A 15,544-nucleotide genomic window follows, 5' to 3' on the forward strand; every position below is an offset into this window, starting at 1 on the left:
ATACAACAGAAAAGAGAATGAGAGCTAGAATGTCGCCTTCCGTTTCCGCCCTGTAAACTTCGAGTCATTGGGCACTCCTTCCTTGCCCCGCCGTCGGTACAGCTACAAAGGATACGTTAGACAGATATCCTGTGTACAATGGGCTGACGACGCACCTCTTTCTTTTTGAGGATCCAATCTTTGTCCTTGATGCTTTTTCGCTTGCCACTCTTGTCTCGCTTACGCTGCCGTTCTCTTGCCTTCTCGAACTTCACCCGGGCGTCATCCTCCTCAGCATCGACCTCAAGGCCCTTCGGAACTTGTTGTCCACCCCCACCTCCTACAAATAGACACAGGAATACTTTCCGTGCCTTGTTGGAATTGGGGTAGTCTACCACAACACCTCCGCCGAAGCCAGCCTTTTGTGCTATTGATGTGATGAGCTGAACTTGGTCATCGGACGTTGGATAGAACTGGAAGATAGCACGCGAAGGATTCCGTAGTGCTGCATGCAAAGTAGTGAAAAAGCGTGTAAGGCGGTGTGGTGGGGAGGATGTTGGATGTGAGGTCTCCGCATTCAACAACCATTGAATGACAGAGATACTAGAACAATGTCAGTGCTTCTCCTTACAATTAGAGCAAACTTCGGATGCACCTTATTGCCCCGTCAAAGCTACCTGGACGGAAGCCGAATCCCTGGCCGATATCTTGTAGAAATAGATCACCCTCGACCTCTCTCTCAAGCGCAACCTCTATCGATGACGTTGAGTCGACAAGACCAAGTGCGAGGTTACTATACTCACCTAGCATGCTCGGAGCGATATCTACTCCGACCCAATTGTAGCCCTCCTCATCCAAGATCTCACCTGAGAGTCCCGAACCACAACCAATATCAAGCAGCAAGGCTGGCTGGTCCGAGGGGAGACTCAACAGCTCCAATGCACGGTACGTCATATCCGCTTGGATTTGCTGTATACGAGAGCTATTGTGAGATGAGATGCTGGAGGTAAGGGTAAGTCGAGATCACTCACTTGTTAGTGTACTTTTTGGCCTCTGTGTCGCCATAATACTATTAGAGGGTAAGAATGAGCGTCACTTTCTGGCCACGCGAGCAGTTGAACGCACGATCTCTGGAGGTGCTTGAAATTCTGGGCGGGACATGTCTGCAATGGAGAGGATGGTTGCTGCCTGCAGAAATCTGCATGGGTCGATCACGCCCAACGTGATCGAGAATGTAAGCGCCTGTCTGACGCGAGCTCTGCCACCCACGCGCGTTCAGCCACTCCTTTCAATTACTACTTAACCTGCTTCCGACATTGTCGCATCCTGGATAATTGTCCTCGTGCTTATAGCATGCCACCCAAGAGGACCCGTCGACAATCTCCTGCACCGGCTGGCCTGGGCGCGGGAGAAAGGCTCAAGCGCGCCAAACTGACGAGAAACAGCTCGTATTCAGCGTGGGGCTGGGTGGGCACCGATGTGTCTGACGCGTCGGATATCACGCTGGAACATCGTTTGGCAACTTGTGGGCTCTTGAATAGGAGTACACATACTCTGTGTCTTAACAAGTACATCCCTACTGAGGATGGATCTGCTCCGACCACACGGAAGTCCCAGGAGAATCCGGCTCCAGGTGAATTGGCAGACGACGTCATTGTCATCTCGGACGACGAGGGGCCTTCGTGCAGTAGCAAGTCATGCAAGAGCAATCCGTACTGCCTCAATTACCTTGGACAAGACAAGTGGGAGGACAAAGGCAAGACTGCCTGAATTGTTGCGCTGCCCGATGCTTACAGTTACATGTAGAGAAGGCGTGCAGACTCTTTTTGAAAGCAGCGGACATAGGGGAGAATCCGCTGACCGACTCAAGGGAACCTGGACATCCTGTCGGTCTGAAGGTACGTGGTTCGTGGCGGCCAGCTCACAATATTCAGCTGAGAGCGTCATCGCGCCCAGAACTTAGGCGCCACTTGTTATGCGAATGCCTTCCTACAGGTTTGCCAAATTCATCTCATTGCACTCGTATCCGTGACAATCAAGTACAGGTGTGGTTCCAAGACCTACCGTTTCGTAGCGGTGTATATCGCTGTCAGTTGCCCCAGGATGCCAAGTTCAAACTTGAAGTCAGATTCCATTGCTTCCAAGTCATTCATTACTGACTGTTGATCACTCTAGGAGTCTCCCATCTTCCAGCTGCAGGTCACATTCGCTGCCATGCAGGAGAGTACGCAAAGCGCATTCAACCCCGTGAAGCTCGTCGAGAGTTTGAAGCTGCGAACGTCAGAACAGCAAGACGCTCAAGAGTGGGTTCTGACTTGACCTCACATGCTTTGTGTTGTTTGACCTCAAGCTGTCCAGGTTCTCGAAGCTCTTCATGGCTCACCTCGACACTGAGTTTGCCAAGCAATCGGACCCGGGACTGAAGACGCTTATTTCTGATCAAGTATGTCCCAGCTAGGGTTCCGTGTATTGCGTTTCATAGATGTCCATTAGTTTCAGGGAAAGCAGTCGTATTGCACAATTTGTGAGAAATGCCAACATCGCTCAGAGCGCGACTCCGATTTCCTGGAGATTGAAGTCAATATCAAGGTAGCGAAATGAATCAACCTGTCACCTTTCTCGAGTTGACATCCACGGTAGAATAACGCCACACTAGAAGAACAGCTCAACGTGTTGCTTAAACCAGAGACTCTATCAGGAGACAACAAGTGCAGCTGCATCACTCCTATGATTCGATGCGCGCTGACGTTTCCCTCAGGTATCTGTGCTCGCGTTGCGATAGCTTGCAGGAAGCCAAGAGATATACCGAACTGAAGGAATTGCCTCCCGTGGTTCATTTCTCACTCTTACGCTTCGTCTACGATCTCGCGTCTATGGAACGCAAGAAGAGCAAGCACACCATCTCTTTCCCTACTTTTATTGACATGGATCGATTCCTGGGCCCGCCTGAGGAGCGTAAGCAGCGCGGGAAGCAGAACAGCGGGAAAAGTAAGAACCTGTACGAGTTGCGGGGTGTCCTCCTTCACAAGGGTGCGAGCGCATACCATGGTCACTATGAGGCGCAGGTTTTCGACCTTCAGTAGGTGTACATTTTACAACGACATGGAATTGAATTTAACATTTCATCAGGAATAAAGCGTGGTATCAGTTCAATGACGAGACCGTCACGAAAATCGACTCTTTGGAGGCCAAACCCAATACGTCCAAAGATAAACCAAAGGCAGAGGCGGACAGCAAAGGGTAACGTTTGGAAGCCCTCACACTCTTAGGCGAGGGCTAAGGTGTCTTTCGTTCCAGGAAAAAGGCAAACGGCCACTCACAACAGCAGCCCAAGAAGCGTCGCCGAGTCGACAGTGATAGCGACATCGAGATCATAGAGTTCGTCTCAAGCCCGTACGTCCGGGAAAGGCATTGACGTTCACTTTGCTCGCAGACCAGCGCCGAAGGGCACGAGCGCTCCCGAAACCACAGCGTGAGTGTCTGTTTTCATTCAGCGCTGCTATAATCTGAAATGATTATTAGCTACATCTCCTCTAAAGAGGCGTACATGCTTGTATACTCTCGGATCGATGATAACAGAAAAGCAGAAATGAAGGATTGTGTTGCCGGTCAGAGCTGTGGTGGTGGCTTGAAAATGCGAGCGGCTACGCCTGACGCTCTCACACCACCCCATCGCGCACAGCAGGCAGTCAGCACCTTGAACGATGCACATCAAGAAGCATGCAAAGCTTTCGTCCAGCGGTGCGTACTCTTTTGCGCGCAGACTTCTTGATGCTAACTGGCATGCCAGGGAGAGAGAGACTATAGCACGTTTCGATGAGATCAGAAATAGAATGAGGGAAGTCTACAAATCCTGGAATATAACCTTACGGGACCAGGTTTGGTTTTCTATCGGTGCCCACGTCTCCAAACCGAATCCTGATGCACGAGTAGGAATCTGTTGTAGCCAGCCGACAATGTCTAGAACGGTGGCTTTCACGTCATTTGATGAAACTCCCATCAGCCAAGCAGGCGCGGTCAGAATCACCCAATGGTGTCCAGCACGCAGATAAAGCAGATGATACCAAGACCAGTGAAGCATCTGTGCCTGCAGAACAACAAACCAATGTCTCAGATCTTGTCAGCGACATCACGCCAAGAGAACAGGCGTCATCTATTTCGGAGATTGTATGCAGCCATGGCAAATTGGATCCAGACAAAGGGAGCGATATGAAACTAATCACCAAGGTATGAAGCTGTGTCGCTAAGGGCTGCATAATTTTGACCGTCCTTCCAGATCGCCTATGAGCGCATCGCAACTGAAGACCATTACGGATGGAATCCTGTACTTTCGCCTGCCGACGTGTGCGAACTGTGCGTGAAGAACATGTTCACCGGTGGGTACAGTATATTGTGCGCTCACATCATTAAGTTCATGCTTGGGGTCTAGAGCGACTATACCAGGTTGAACATCCACGTTTGATATCGCGCTTCGATGGTATCTGTACAGTAGGAGAAGATGATCCTGGATTCTGGGTGTCGAAGCAATGGCTGAAAGGTAAGTCCGCTTGTCAGAAAAGGCTGCGAGGGCTAATTGGCTCACTGTCCGGGTGTAGATTGGCGATTGACGAAGCCAAAGATGCACTCTGCTTCACAGGGTGACCTTCCGCCTGATGCCGCTGAGTTTGTACAGCATGTAAGATGCGAGCACGGAGGCCTATCTGCGAATGTTACCGCCCGCCGGAAGATATCTCTTGAGGTACGTTCAAGCCTACCGACACAGAGGCAACGCTCATGCGCATCACTGAAGGCTTGTCGTCTGCTACAAGAGCTTTTTCCTTCGTGGAAGCCTATACCTACAGATACCGAACCGTGTGCTGTCTGCGAAGCTATCGTCCACATTTCAAAAGAAGACAGGCGTGAATATCGAAGACAGGCGGAAGAGGAGAAGGTATGTCAGCGTTACGCCACTGCGGGCGTATCATGAGACTGACTTCGTTGACAGGCCAGATTGAAGCACATGCATGATAATGCTCTCAATGGCAACACTGCATTGCTCGAAAATATTCCCTGCGCAATAGTGCCTGCGCAGTTTGTGCGGTCTTGGCGACAATGGCTGCTTCGCCCAGGTGAAATACCGCGCCCAAGTAAGGTTGACAACTCTCAGTTCATCTGCAAACATGGACTGTTATCCTTGGATCCCAATTCCACAAGCGATATAGACTCATCTATCGCGCTCATTAGGCGCAGTGATTGGGACATTATCGAAAATATGTGCGCTTCCCTGTGATTCTATCTGCCATTTCATAATCTCATCAATCAATGTGCACCCAGCTATTCCGCAGGCCCTCTGATTGCGGTTGAAAACACAGGTGGGCGGATGGATCATGACATTGCCATATGTCAAGACTGTCGCCTGAAACGGTACGCGGATTGATCCTTCTCGCTCATAATAACGCTGAACTCTGACCACAGAAAGTCTGACTTCGATATGACTGAGATTACTGTCCGCATTCTGGGGGCGAAAGATCCGATACCTACCTCAGGGTCTTGTTCAGAAGAATCCGTACAAGTATCACAGCAACACTTGGGTCCGCGACCAATTACAACATATGGCTCCCGTAAGGCTGGCGGCTTGCGACAGTCTAATCGTATCAGGCAAGGTCGACAAGTGAAGCAGCGCAGAGTCACAATCACGAAGGCAATGACAGTCAAGGATCTTAAGGTATCGGTAAGCGAAGCTTGTCGAATTTGTCTTCCTTGACGCTCAACGCGTTGCTTCTCAAGTTGCAAGAAGAGTTAAACGTCCCTGTGATTTCTCAACGACTCTTCTATCGTGGAGCAGAACTTGAAGATAGCTCAGCAACAGTCCTTTCATTAGGAATCCTGGCGAATGACTTCCTCGATCTCCGGGAACAGACCGAGGACATTGATTTGCTCTCTGACACTGACAATGAGCGTGACAAGCGAAAGAGACGCAAGGAAGGCCCAGGTTTCGGTGGTACCTTGCTGAGCAGTATGTCTAGCTCGGAGTTGTCCTCACAACCTGAAGCTCCGACTACTCCAACGTTGAAATCCTGCTCAGTGTGTACATTCGATAATGAACCTGACGCAATCGTCTGTACTATGTGCGAAAATGCTTTTGTTAATGATACATGATGTTGATTTGCACTGCACTGGGCGCATGAATGAGATGCTTTACATAGTTCTGAATACGTACAGGGTCAAAGCAACGAAAGCAATCGGTACTTCCTACATATGCAACAAGTAATATGGGTGCAAAGAATGGCTAATAGGTTAACGAAATGTTAATGAAGCTAGGAGGCTAAAGTTCTAGGTCGAATCCAGGATATGTCACACGAGACAACGTACGCAACAAGTAAATCCCTACGCAGTATGTAGTGAACGTCATGAGTGAAAGAAGACAGGCACGGAGTTTGACAGGGGCATGCCATACTGTGGGGGTGCCGTCACCGATGCGAGTGTTCGATTAGGATCGGAAGCTGCGAGCTGAGAATCCAGCATATTCTGCGACGGCAAACGCGTCTGTTGCTGTAGTAGCGAACTCGCCGTCATGAGGACGTCGACCTCGCTGGATAATGGTCCAACCATGTCGACCGCCTGCGCGACAGCAGACTGCGTTGCGACAGAGACATCCTTCACCGTCACTTGTGATGCGACGGTAGACGGGGAAGAGGGCATTCCTGACGACACAGCAGCTACTGTGCGGTCTGCCGCGACTTGACGAGCCGCCTGCAGCACGACTTGTTGTGCTGCGGCTGTGAGCGCGTTCGACTGTGATCCGGAGCCATCATGGCCCTCCCCCGCCATTTTGGAATTGAAGGCTTGGGCAGTCACAGTCAGAACATGTTGCTGTTTAGCCAGAGCTTGCAACTCCGGCCCTGCATCATTGGGCGATGCCACCACCTGGGACTGGGCTTCTTGAGCTACGCGCTGTGCGGCAGTGGTCAAAACCTGCACCACCTGAGAATCTGGCGCAACCACTGGAGCTACTGGAGCTATCGTGGATTGCGCGCGCATCAATCTACCCGAAGGACACCAGTCAGATGATGACAAGGCACAATTGAGGGGTAAACGCACCGAGGTGGTGCTGTTTGCCCCACCATGGAGTCGCTTAGGATCCGCCGAGGATTGTGGACATCGCCCACAAGTGACGGCCGCCTCGACGGGGTGAAAGTGGAATCGACAGAAGCCATAGGTGCTATCGTAACGTGTACTGTGTGAGATAGGACCTCCTCCTGACCATCTTGCAGAAACTGATACGGAGATCAGAATTGAGCAGTAGTGCGAAGAGAGAAATACCAACCCTGGCTTCAACTGTAACATCGCAGCTCTGAGCCTCGGGCGTGGGTATTCCGGAGAGAACGTCGTCCTTCCATGACAACCAGGATGGAAGCAAAGGTGAACTGTAATGAACGGGCATATTCGAGCGGGATGCCTGTGGGTCCCAGATACGTGGAGTCCACGACCAACGAAGGCCGACATACGCCACCCCAGGCGGTGTACCGGCCAGCTTCCGCCGGAAAGGACGGAACATCCACCCGCCCTCTGACTTCTTGGCATCTACATGCCAGATGTGATTGCCTTTTGATTTTGACTTCTTGCCGTCTTCGTTGAAACGGGAAATGTAAGGCTGATTCCACAAGAAGTTCCTGATCTGCGCAAGATTGTCAAACGTCAATGGTCAGCAGTTTAGACAACGTCAGGGTCTGCGCACCTTTTTCATGGGTATCTTCTCTTCGGGGTAACCTTGCCGCGCAAGCTGCAACACCATGAGATTACAACAAGAACCGCCGACCCCAGAATTGTACTTACCTCCTCAAGGAAGGCGTTAGTGAAGGCTTGGATACGGAACTTAAACGGCCGGTAGTCTGGTGACTCATCAAGGCGCTGCATCTTCTTAGCCATCAGCGTCTGGTGGATGGGCTCCCCCTTCGTGTCCGTAGCGTCCACTGTGAACGAGATCGATGAGCAACACTCGATCGCAACGCGACCGGAAGGAGCTCACAGTTGGAGCAGGTATTGTTCAGAAACTCGAAAAATATGCGCTCCACCTCGGCTCTGTACTCCTGGGGCACTTCATTTCCGTGACCCGACGCCGATCCGCCCTCGGCAGAAGGTGATCCGCGACTCATCCTCCGCTGCCCGGACTGATTTGAGGCACCATTGGCCCTGGTCTCAGATGAGTCGCCTGCGTTTCCCGCAGGCGACAGGCGATAATGCCCGGGCGATGGCTCGCCGCTCTCGTCGTCTGATTCGCGTCCAATGTCCATCTCATCGTAATCCGGAGACGAAACACGACTCGGCAGTCCTGACGTGGACGGGCGCATGAGGTCATATGCATTAGCCAAAGGATGTATTTCACCCGAGGGATGCGCGAAAGACGACGATCGAGATGATCGGACGGAATGCAACGACGAAGGATGAACGGACGTAGATGCGACAGCTCCGGGTACAGAACCCTGCTGGAGATGCGTAGCACGCGTGGGTGAATTGAAAGTAGGATGAGCAGTATAGTGGATCGAAGATGGGCCACCGGATTCAGGTATTCCTGTCAGGACCGAGCCAGTCGACAGCGAGTGCTGGTGGTGATGACGAGTAACCGGAACATCGGCCCACGGCAACGTAGGATTAAAACTAGTCGACGGGAGGCTCGTCGGTGGCACAGCCGTCGGCGCAGAAGATGCAAAATCTGGCGCAGGATGAACCGGCTGCTGGGTATGGTCCATCGCTGGATAATGCATAGATGACTGTAGCGAAAGCGAGGCCTGTTGAGCCTCTGACACAAGACCCAACTGATGCGGAGGCGGCATGCCAGCCGAGCTGGGTGGCCGTGAGTTGGATCCAGAAGCCATCAGCGGAGGTATCGATGAGATATCGCCCATGGACTGAACAGAGGGCTGCATGGTGGGCATTTGCAGCGTGAAGGGGAATCCGCTTGACGATGGAAGCGAGCTAGAGAGGGACAGTCCGCTCGATGTCTGCATCATCGTTGGTGGCGGGTCGTCTTGGGGTTCAAGTTTTAGCGTCTTGAGTGCTCTGTCACCGGCGACAGATGACGCACAGCGCTTTCGAGACATGTCAGACGAATCGAGCATCGCATTCGGATCCAGGGAGGCTGAGGATGACGAGTATGACGAGAGACTGCTTATATGCTGTGGCCCTACGTCCATTGCTGATGCTGTTGATACATTCGTCATAGCATTAGTGTCAGGACCGATGCCTGAGTGCGAGAGCGGGGAAGACTGCGAAGAAGATGAGGGTCCAAGGCCGTCTGCTATCTGCAAGGCGGCAACGAGGTCCGCTACTAGCAGGACGTTTTTCTTCAGCACATCAACGATCTGTTGCGCATCCGTGGTCGAGCCCATATTACAGGCTTGACTGCCAGAGTTGGCTTGACGCGCAATACTAATAGAGTTCAGATGAGCATGAAACGGACTTGCGGAGCTAAGCAAAACACGACCCACTTCTGCAGCATGCTACCCAAAACCAGAAGATGTGCAGACCCTGACTGCTCCGGCGACAGCTCCTTTGTCTGCTGTTGGCTATCTGGCGAGATGCCGTATGGGAAGCTGTTTTCATGCGCTGACGTCGGAGGGCCACTGCTACTTGATGAGAACCCGAGGTCCGAGCTTGAACTGAGCAGAGTCGGGGGAGACGCAGACGAGTCGGACCGGCTGCGAGCTGCTCCCATACCGTCGAGCGCCGATGCGAGAGATGAGGAGCCAACGGAATACGAGGAGGCCATGCCGTTCACGGCTGGCGACGACGCGTGTGACGCGTTCGTGGAAGCTGTCGTCGCACTGGGTGACGAAACGAGCTGATGAGAACCGTCAAGGCCCTCAAGGCCATTTACAGTAAAATCTACGCCGAACGAACCGTTCTGAGCAGCGTAGTCGGACAGCAAGCCTTGTGTTGCCGCGCTGTCGACCGAGGTGGCAGGAACCACATCCATGCTTGACATATTAGTGCCATGATGTTGCATGGGGGGAAGAGACATCTGCATGGGGACTACGGCGTGTGTGTGCTCAAGCTCGGTCTGGAACATAGCAGTCATCGCGGAGTGAACGTGCGCGGCCGAGGTCGAAGGGAGAGAGGGGTCGGAATGTGAAGGAGCCATAGGGTTGAAAGTGGGATGGGGATCATTAGGATGGAACTGGGTGAAGTGGTGAGGATCAATGGTAGAAGAGGGCGGGGTCTGGACGTCCTGCGGAGAGGCCATAAGGACAGGTAGTACGGACGACAGCGGCTGTTGATATCACGGTCTGACAGCGAGCAGCTGGAGACGAATGATCCTGACTAATGCGGTCACCGAGCGCGCGAACGACCTGGTCGGAGAGGGAGGAGCGGGATGTGCAGGCGGTTAGCCTTGACAAAGAGCTATGGCGAGCGCGTCTGGGCACTCACTGGATCGAAGCTATTGGCAGCGCGGTACGGAGGATATAGTGGGTGATCGTGGGCAGTACTTCGAGATCTCCTTCGGGTGCAGAGGCTGGACCGGAATAGCGCAGCAGGGAGAACCGTCCGTGAGTGGAGGGGGATCTGCGGGTGTTCGCGCTGCGATTTTAGCTGGCAGATCTTGCTGCTGGCGAGTGCGAGGCGGAGGAGAGGAGGAAGAGATGAATGGTCGAGGCCCTCAGCTAATACACAGGCAAGAGCATCCGGAGTCCGCAAGGCCAATTCAGAGAATTGCATCTTATCCTGGCGCCAAACACGCACAAACACTCTGATAGCAGCAGCCACCGCAGTCACCTGCGACACTGGAATTCCGCTCGTTCTCGCCCTCTCGCCTCGCCATCTTCTCTCACAACCGACACTGCCCACCAGCTCTCTCAAATCCCATTCATCCACGTGCTTTCTGCCGCGGGTCGGCCCAACCGCAATTTGCCTTTTGCCTTCTCTGCCTCCTCACCTATTCTTCCCTCTCCCATGTACAATCCTTCTCAGGTCGCGCAGTTCCCTCCTACGCCCTGTGCTTGATAATGTCATTGTCCAGAAGCCCTTCTGCACCGCCAAGATGACAGACCGCTCCTCGACGTGACCGGATAGGTCCTAATATGTCCTTCGTACATCTTCCTGACGGAGCAATACAGAGATGCATCACGGAGGGAAGCATAATCTGCCGCCTGCGGTTCCCATCCCCCTTCTGTCTTGGCCACGATAGGCGGCACGATAAGTGAGTCACGCCACGCCAAATCAGATGCTCTCCCCTGTCTGTCTTCCCGCGCACATTCCCGTGCAAAGTGCCGTAACACATTTGTCGCGATGCGACGCCCGACTCACGGAATGTCAGGCAGAAGACGCGCATCCGTATGCTTATCACGCCAGCCTCGGGAGCTTAGTATTTGATGGGATGTCCGAACCACAAGGGTATGCAATCGAGCGCGAAGCTAATGTCCTCATGTCGGCGTCGAGGCATGCATACCGGTCCCTGGACTGCGCCAATCGCTCTGTCGACCGAACAACCGGGAGGCACAGGGCAGTCTGGTTGTCTTGCACATCTCCACGAGGCCTCGGTTTTGGCTGTAGAATATCCGTAACGATCGATTTGTGTAGCCACACGTAACAGGTCCTGCAGAATCACGATCGAATAAACTAGAGAAGAGGCAACGTGCAGTTGATACCTAATCCCATGCTATGCTATAAATTACTTATTGAGTGCTACTTGTGGGCGTCGTCGTGCTTCTTGGTTCGCCTGCCGAAATCAATTTCATTCATTTACATCTGATCAGTCCTTTTGCCGGTCGATCGAGACACGCAGCTCTCGCGTTCTCTCTCTAACCGCATCCGCTGCTTGCGGCCTTTCTGCCATGGCCACCACCAGTAAGCAATACAAAGCAATTGGCGAGGACATATGGAAGGGCAGGACCGAGAAAATCGTATGTCACTACACCCGCCGTGCTCCCAACCCCGCGAACCTGTCTGCACGCCTGTCGCCATCCTCACTTACCCAAGAGATAGAACGCAGAGCTCTTCGCCCTCACGTATGGCGCACTCGTCGTGCAACTCATACAAGACTATGAGGACTACGCAGAGGTTAACAAGCAGCTTGAGAAGATGGGCTACAACATTGGCACACGGCTAATCGAGGACTTCCTCGCCCGCAGTGCGATTGGACGCTGTGCCGACTTCAGGGAGGTCGGTGAGGTAGTTGCTAAGGTGCGATGGTAATTTCTATATGAATATTCTTCAATGGATGGCTTGACCACATGCATGGTGACTTGGATCCAGGTGGGATTCAAGTCGTTCCTGAACATCACACCTACCGTGGTACATGCAGCACCACCGCCGCCGTCGCCTTCACGTTCGAGCAACCCACCACATTCGAACACGGCCGGAGCATCGTTTACTCTCACACTAGATGAGAATCCTCTCGCGGAGTTCGTAGAGCTGCCTGAGGAAGCCCTCGAGGGCGGCCTGTGGTTCAGCAATGTACTATGCGGCGTGCTCAGGGGCGCACTGGAGATGGTTCGGACACCTTGCTCTTCATGTAGTCTAAAATACCTCATGCGACGCGGATTCACCAGGTTCAAATGCAGGTACAGGCGACCTTCATTTCGGACGTATTGCGCGGAGACGAGACGACGGAGATTCGGGTGACGTTAACCAAATATCTCGAGGAGGAAGTACCTGTTGGAGACGACTAGTCTAAGTGGGCCGCCAATGTACGATATAATAACTTATTCTCTCTTGCGCTTTCTCCCGACGCCTGGCAGACGTGCCTCTCCTTACGCACATGTGTCGTCTCCAATGCAATGCATGTATTAGTGAAAGCGACCACTCGTCCATACCAATGCCAACGTTTATTAATACCGCTCCACTCTGTTGAGCTTCTTCGCCGTCTTCGCGTTGGTCTGGGTGTTTTGACCCCTGACCGGTAGACCCATGGCGTGCCGCCGCCCGACGTAGCTGCCAATCATGCGCTGGTGCGCGATGTTCTCCCTGATTTCTCTCCTCAGCTCCGACTCGATCTTGATGTTCCTCAGGCGGTCGCCGAGCGACTCCTTCACCGGTGCGCCATCCGCACTTGTGATAGTGGCCGCGTTTTCTGGGACGGGCTCGCCGACGCGCGGAGGCACGTAGTTCGATGTGGCAAGTGTGTAGCGCGGCAGAGACGGCTGGGTGGATGGGGAGGACAAGAAGGCGGTGAGGGCCGTGATCTGGTTAGACGTGAGGTCCCGGACTTTGCATGTCTCGTGTATTTGCACCCGGGCACAGAGACGGTGCGCGGTTTTGTGTCCGATGCCGTAGAAATGTGTTAGGGCGAACTGAGAATGCCTTGAAGCGAATGGCAATCAGGGACAAGAAGGCAGACCCACCTTCGCCAGCTGCGTATCGGGCAGCAGAACACCCAGAATGTGCACCATCCTGTGGCCGACGGTTGGTGACTAGCACAGGAGCAGTGGTGTGCAAGCGCCCACGATCGACATCTCGGGCAAGTGCTTGGCGCTTCGAACTCAAGACTGTACCCTGTGGTGGCGGGCGACCCTGATATCCTTGACCGTTATGGACCAACATACTTCGTACGTTGCGTACATCTAAGACTCTCTACGTACGATACGAAAGCGCAAGCAGATCTATAGAGCAAATAATCTGCCAAGTGTGCTTTGACGACCTCAGCTGGATGTCACAGCCGCAGAGGCAAGCTCACTACGACGAACACTTCTCAGATGAGCCACAAAGAGGTGCGCCAATTCGAGTTTCTTCTCTGCAGTTCAAATGGTAATTCGTCCGGTGCTTTCCTATCCAATGCAGCGAGGTCTCGTAATTCTGTGGAGCATAATAGCCTCACGACCTGGTTCACTCCGTATGTACCCAACAAGGGTGATCCCTCCACACAGAATGTCTTTTGGTACCCAGCGAGATCAGACCCCCCTCCTCGTAATTTCAGTCCTGGTATGTTGATCTCCGGAGACTACGGTCTTGATTCTGGCTAAGGGTGGACATGCCCCAGGCCTCATCCCTACCGTCAAGCGTGCCCTGATCAGCTCACACGAGCGAGGCAAGACGCAACGTGCGTGGCTATGTCACGAGGACGCTGTGCACATAAGAAGTGAGGCATTTGATAGATCGTGGGGCTGTGGGTATGTTTGTCAGGGACTAGTGATGTTCGAATGCTGAAAACAGCAGTACAGATATCGAAACTTCATGATGACATGCGCATCCTTGATGTCGCAAGCAATGCAGCCTACATACTTCCCCTTGCTGGATCGTCCAACGCCGCCTGGTGTGCGGAACCTGCAGTCATCGATCGAAGAGGCCTGGAAACATGGTACACCACACATCGTCTTCTGCAAGGCTTACGTTGACAATCGTCGCTCACCAGGGTATGACCCCGAGGGGGCAGAACAATTGAAACACAGGCTTGTAGGGACAGGAAAATATATTGGTACTGGAGGTTTGTCCGCGTCGCAGATCGCTGCCTTGCGTCCTGCTGACGCACCGTGTCCAGACCTGTATGCTGCGTTTACATATCGTGGGATTCCGTGAGGGCGTTCCGTTGTACATCCAGGAAGGCTCGCTGACTTACACAGAGCGCAACTAGTGGATTTTGACGTGAAGAATGGTATGTCCCCCCCCTCCCATGTACTAGATCTCGAAGATGTGGAGTTGCTGTGTGAATGGTCGTCAGGTGTGCAGCCGCTACTGGACTGGGTCCTACAGCACTTCTCTGCAGGGTATTCGTCTCCCCGGACTTTGAACGAGGCTCTGCAGAGCACCAACTCGGTGGCCATTACTGGCAAAATGCCGTTGATACTGCAACATAACGGCCATTCTCGCACGATAGTGGGTTGCGAGCGATGTGTCGACGGCACTATCAACTTGCTCGTGTTCGATCCTGCCAAGTCCGTGTTTCACTCCCACTGTCTGTCGGCGTGTACTGATTGGAAGGTGACGTGTTGCCTCATGTCTCACAGAAGCATTCCAATCGAAATACGAAATGCTGGATTGGTACACCATGCGTCTTCTCGCGCTAGAGACAATACGCAACAGCACCAAGAGTATCACGTGTCTTCACCCAAAGTTTTACACGAGGTTCAGCATCCTGTCCAGGCCATCAAGGCGCACAAGCGTAAGGCGGATGAAACATCCCGCACCGACACCAGTAAGAGACCTCGTGCGAGCATCGATGAGGGAAACGGAAAGCCGAAGGGCCACAGTGACTGCAACTCCGGAGGACAGGAGAGATCAAAGCCATTTGAACCTGATCCATTCAAAGTACTGAATATCGTGCGATTGGGTGCAAACAAACTGAAGTATGTACACATTCACCAATATCTGACGCGACACTAACGATGACCAGGTGGAAGCGAGAATATCAGATTCTCTACTTTCCCCTTACTGCTCCTCTCTCAGAGGTTGAACGCTGGTCTAGACGGCAACCCACTGCTGTACTTGTTCGTTGACACACCCCATTGCTTTACTTATTGATATAGCACAAGCGTCATGTCAACTTGGAATGATCTCAGAGTTCAATGAGTATCCTATCCTCGTTACAGCTTGCGCAATCTTGACCGTTTATCGGGATATAGCCTTGGTAACACTTACATTACCGATGGCTATG

General features: G+C 52.8%; 6 protein-coding genes across 6 annotated transcripts; 3 read left to right on the forward strand and 3 right to left on the reverse strand.

Annotated features, from left to right (window-relative positions):
- Positions 1 to 24: 24 nt before the first annotated feature.
- On the reverse strand, positions 25 to 1,140 carry POSPLADRAFT_1136001 (hypothetical protein; the record flags this gene model as incomplete). The annotated part of the gene is made up of 6 exons (XM_024484630.1): positions 25 to 102; positions 156 to 582; positions 635 to 731; positions 783 to 961; positions 1,011 to 1,048; positions 1,105 to 1,140. 6 exons carry the CDS (start codon positions 1,138 to 1,140, stop codon positions 25 to 27), a joined length of 855 nt encoding a protein of 284 aa, XP_024341938.1.
- Positions 1,141 to 1,564: 424 nt separating this feature from the next.
- POSPLADRAFT_1136449 (hypothetical protein) lies at positions 1,565 to 7,264 on the forward strand (the record flags this gene model as incomplete). Its single annotated transcript, XM_024484685.1, has 25 exons — positions 1,565 to 1,612; positions 1,776 to 1,877; positions 1,975 to 2,067; positions 2,155 to 2,282; positions 2,338 to 2,422; positions 2,479 to 2,568; positions 2,769 to 3,058; positions 3,109 to 3,219; positions 3,277 to 3,372; positions 3,413 to 3,451; positions 3,502 to 3,720; positions 3,770 to 3,857; positions 3,988 to 4,206; positions 4,256 to 4,355; positions 4,469 to 4,516; positions 4,575 to 4,717; positions 4,821 to 4,909; positions 5,293 to 5,382; positions 5,434 to 5,689; positions 5,746 to 5,974; positions 6,165 to 6,225; positions 6,517 to 6,687; positions 6,718 to 6,817; positions 6,840 to 7,020; positions 7,233 to 7,264. 25 exons carry the CDS (start codon positions 1,565 to 1,567, stop codon positions 7,262 to 7,264), a joined length of 3,108 nt encoding a protein of 1,035 aa, XP_024341939.1.
- A 385-nt stretch (positions 7,265 to 7,649) lies between these two features.
- On the reverse strand, positions 7,650 to 10,777 carry POSPLADRAFT_1134155 (hypothetical protein; the record flags this gene model as incomplete). The annotated part of the gene is made up of 6 exons (XM_024484440.1): positions 7,650 to 7,688; positions 7,795 to 7,931; positions 7,988 to 9,387; positions 9,447 to 10,186; positions 10,387 to 10,619; positions 10,699 to 10,777. 6 exons carry the CDS (start codon positions 10,775 to 10,777, stop codon positions 7,650 to 7,652), a joined length of 2,628 nt encoding a protein of 875 aa, XP_024341940.1.
- A 1,012-nt stretch (positions 10,778 to 11,789) lies between these two features.
- POSPLADRAFT_1032008 (hypothetical protein) lies at positions 11,790 to 12,626 on the forward strand (the record flags this gene model as incomplete). The annotated part of the gene is made up of 4 exons (XM_024476820.1): positions 11,790 to 11,858; positions 11,941 to 12,138; positions 12,211 to 12,447; positions 12,507 to 12,626. 4 exons carry the CDS (start codon positions 11,790 to 11,792, stop codon positions 12,624 to 12,626), a joined length of 624 nt encoding a protein of 207 aa, XP_024341941.1.
- A 100-nt stretch (positions 12,627 to 12,726) lies between these two features.
- On the reverse strand, positions 12,727 to 13,368 carry POSPLADRAFT_1167351 (hypothetical protein). Its single transcript, XM_024487961.1, has 2 exons — positions 13,299 to 13,368; positions 12,727 to 13,247 (listed from the first exon to the last, which is right to left on the reverse strand). Exons 1-2 carry the CDS (start codon positions 13,344 to 13,346, stop codon positions 12,786 to 12,788), a joined length of 510 nt encoding a protein of 169 aa, XP_024341942.1. The 5' UTR covers positions 13,347 to 13,368; the 3' UTR covers positions 12,727 to 12,785.
- A 148-nt stretch (positions 13,369 to 13,516) lies between these two features.
- POSPLADRAFT_1135784 (hypothetical protein) lies at positions 13,517 to 15,273 on the forward strand (the record flags this gene model as incomplete). The annotated part of the gene is made up of 8 exons (XM_024484610.1): positions 13,517 to 13,692; positions 13,739 to 13,875; positions 13,934 to 14,067; positions 14,110 to 14,251; positions 14,306 to 14,377; positions 14,432 to 14,465; positions 14,514 to 14,535; positions 14,590 to 15,273. Coding segments are annotated over 8 exons (1,401 nt in total), but the record flags the coding sequence as incomplete, so codon positions are not given.
- Between the last annotated feature and the right edge of the window lie 271 nt (positions 15,274 to 15,544).

This window comes from Postia placenta, assembly GCF_002117355.1.
Source record: "Postia placenta MAD-698-R-SB12 unplaced genomic scaffold POSPLAscaffold_3, whole genome shotgun sequence".
NCBI classification, from domain to species: domain Eukaryota; kingdom Fungi; phylum Basidiomycota; class Agaricomycetes; order Polyporales; family Adustoporiaceae; genus Rhodonia; species Rhodonia placenta.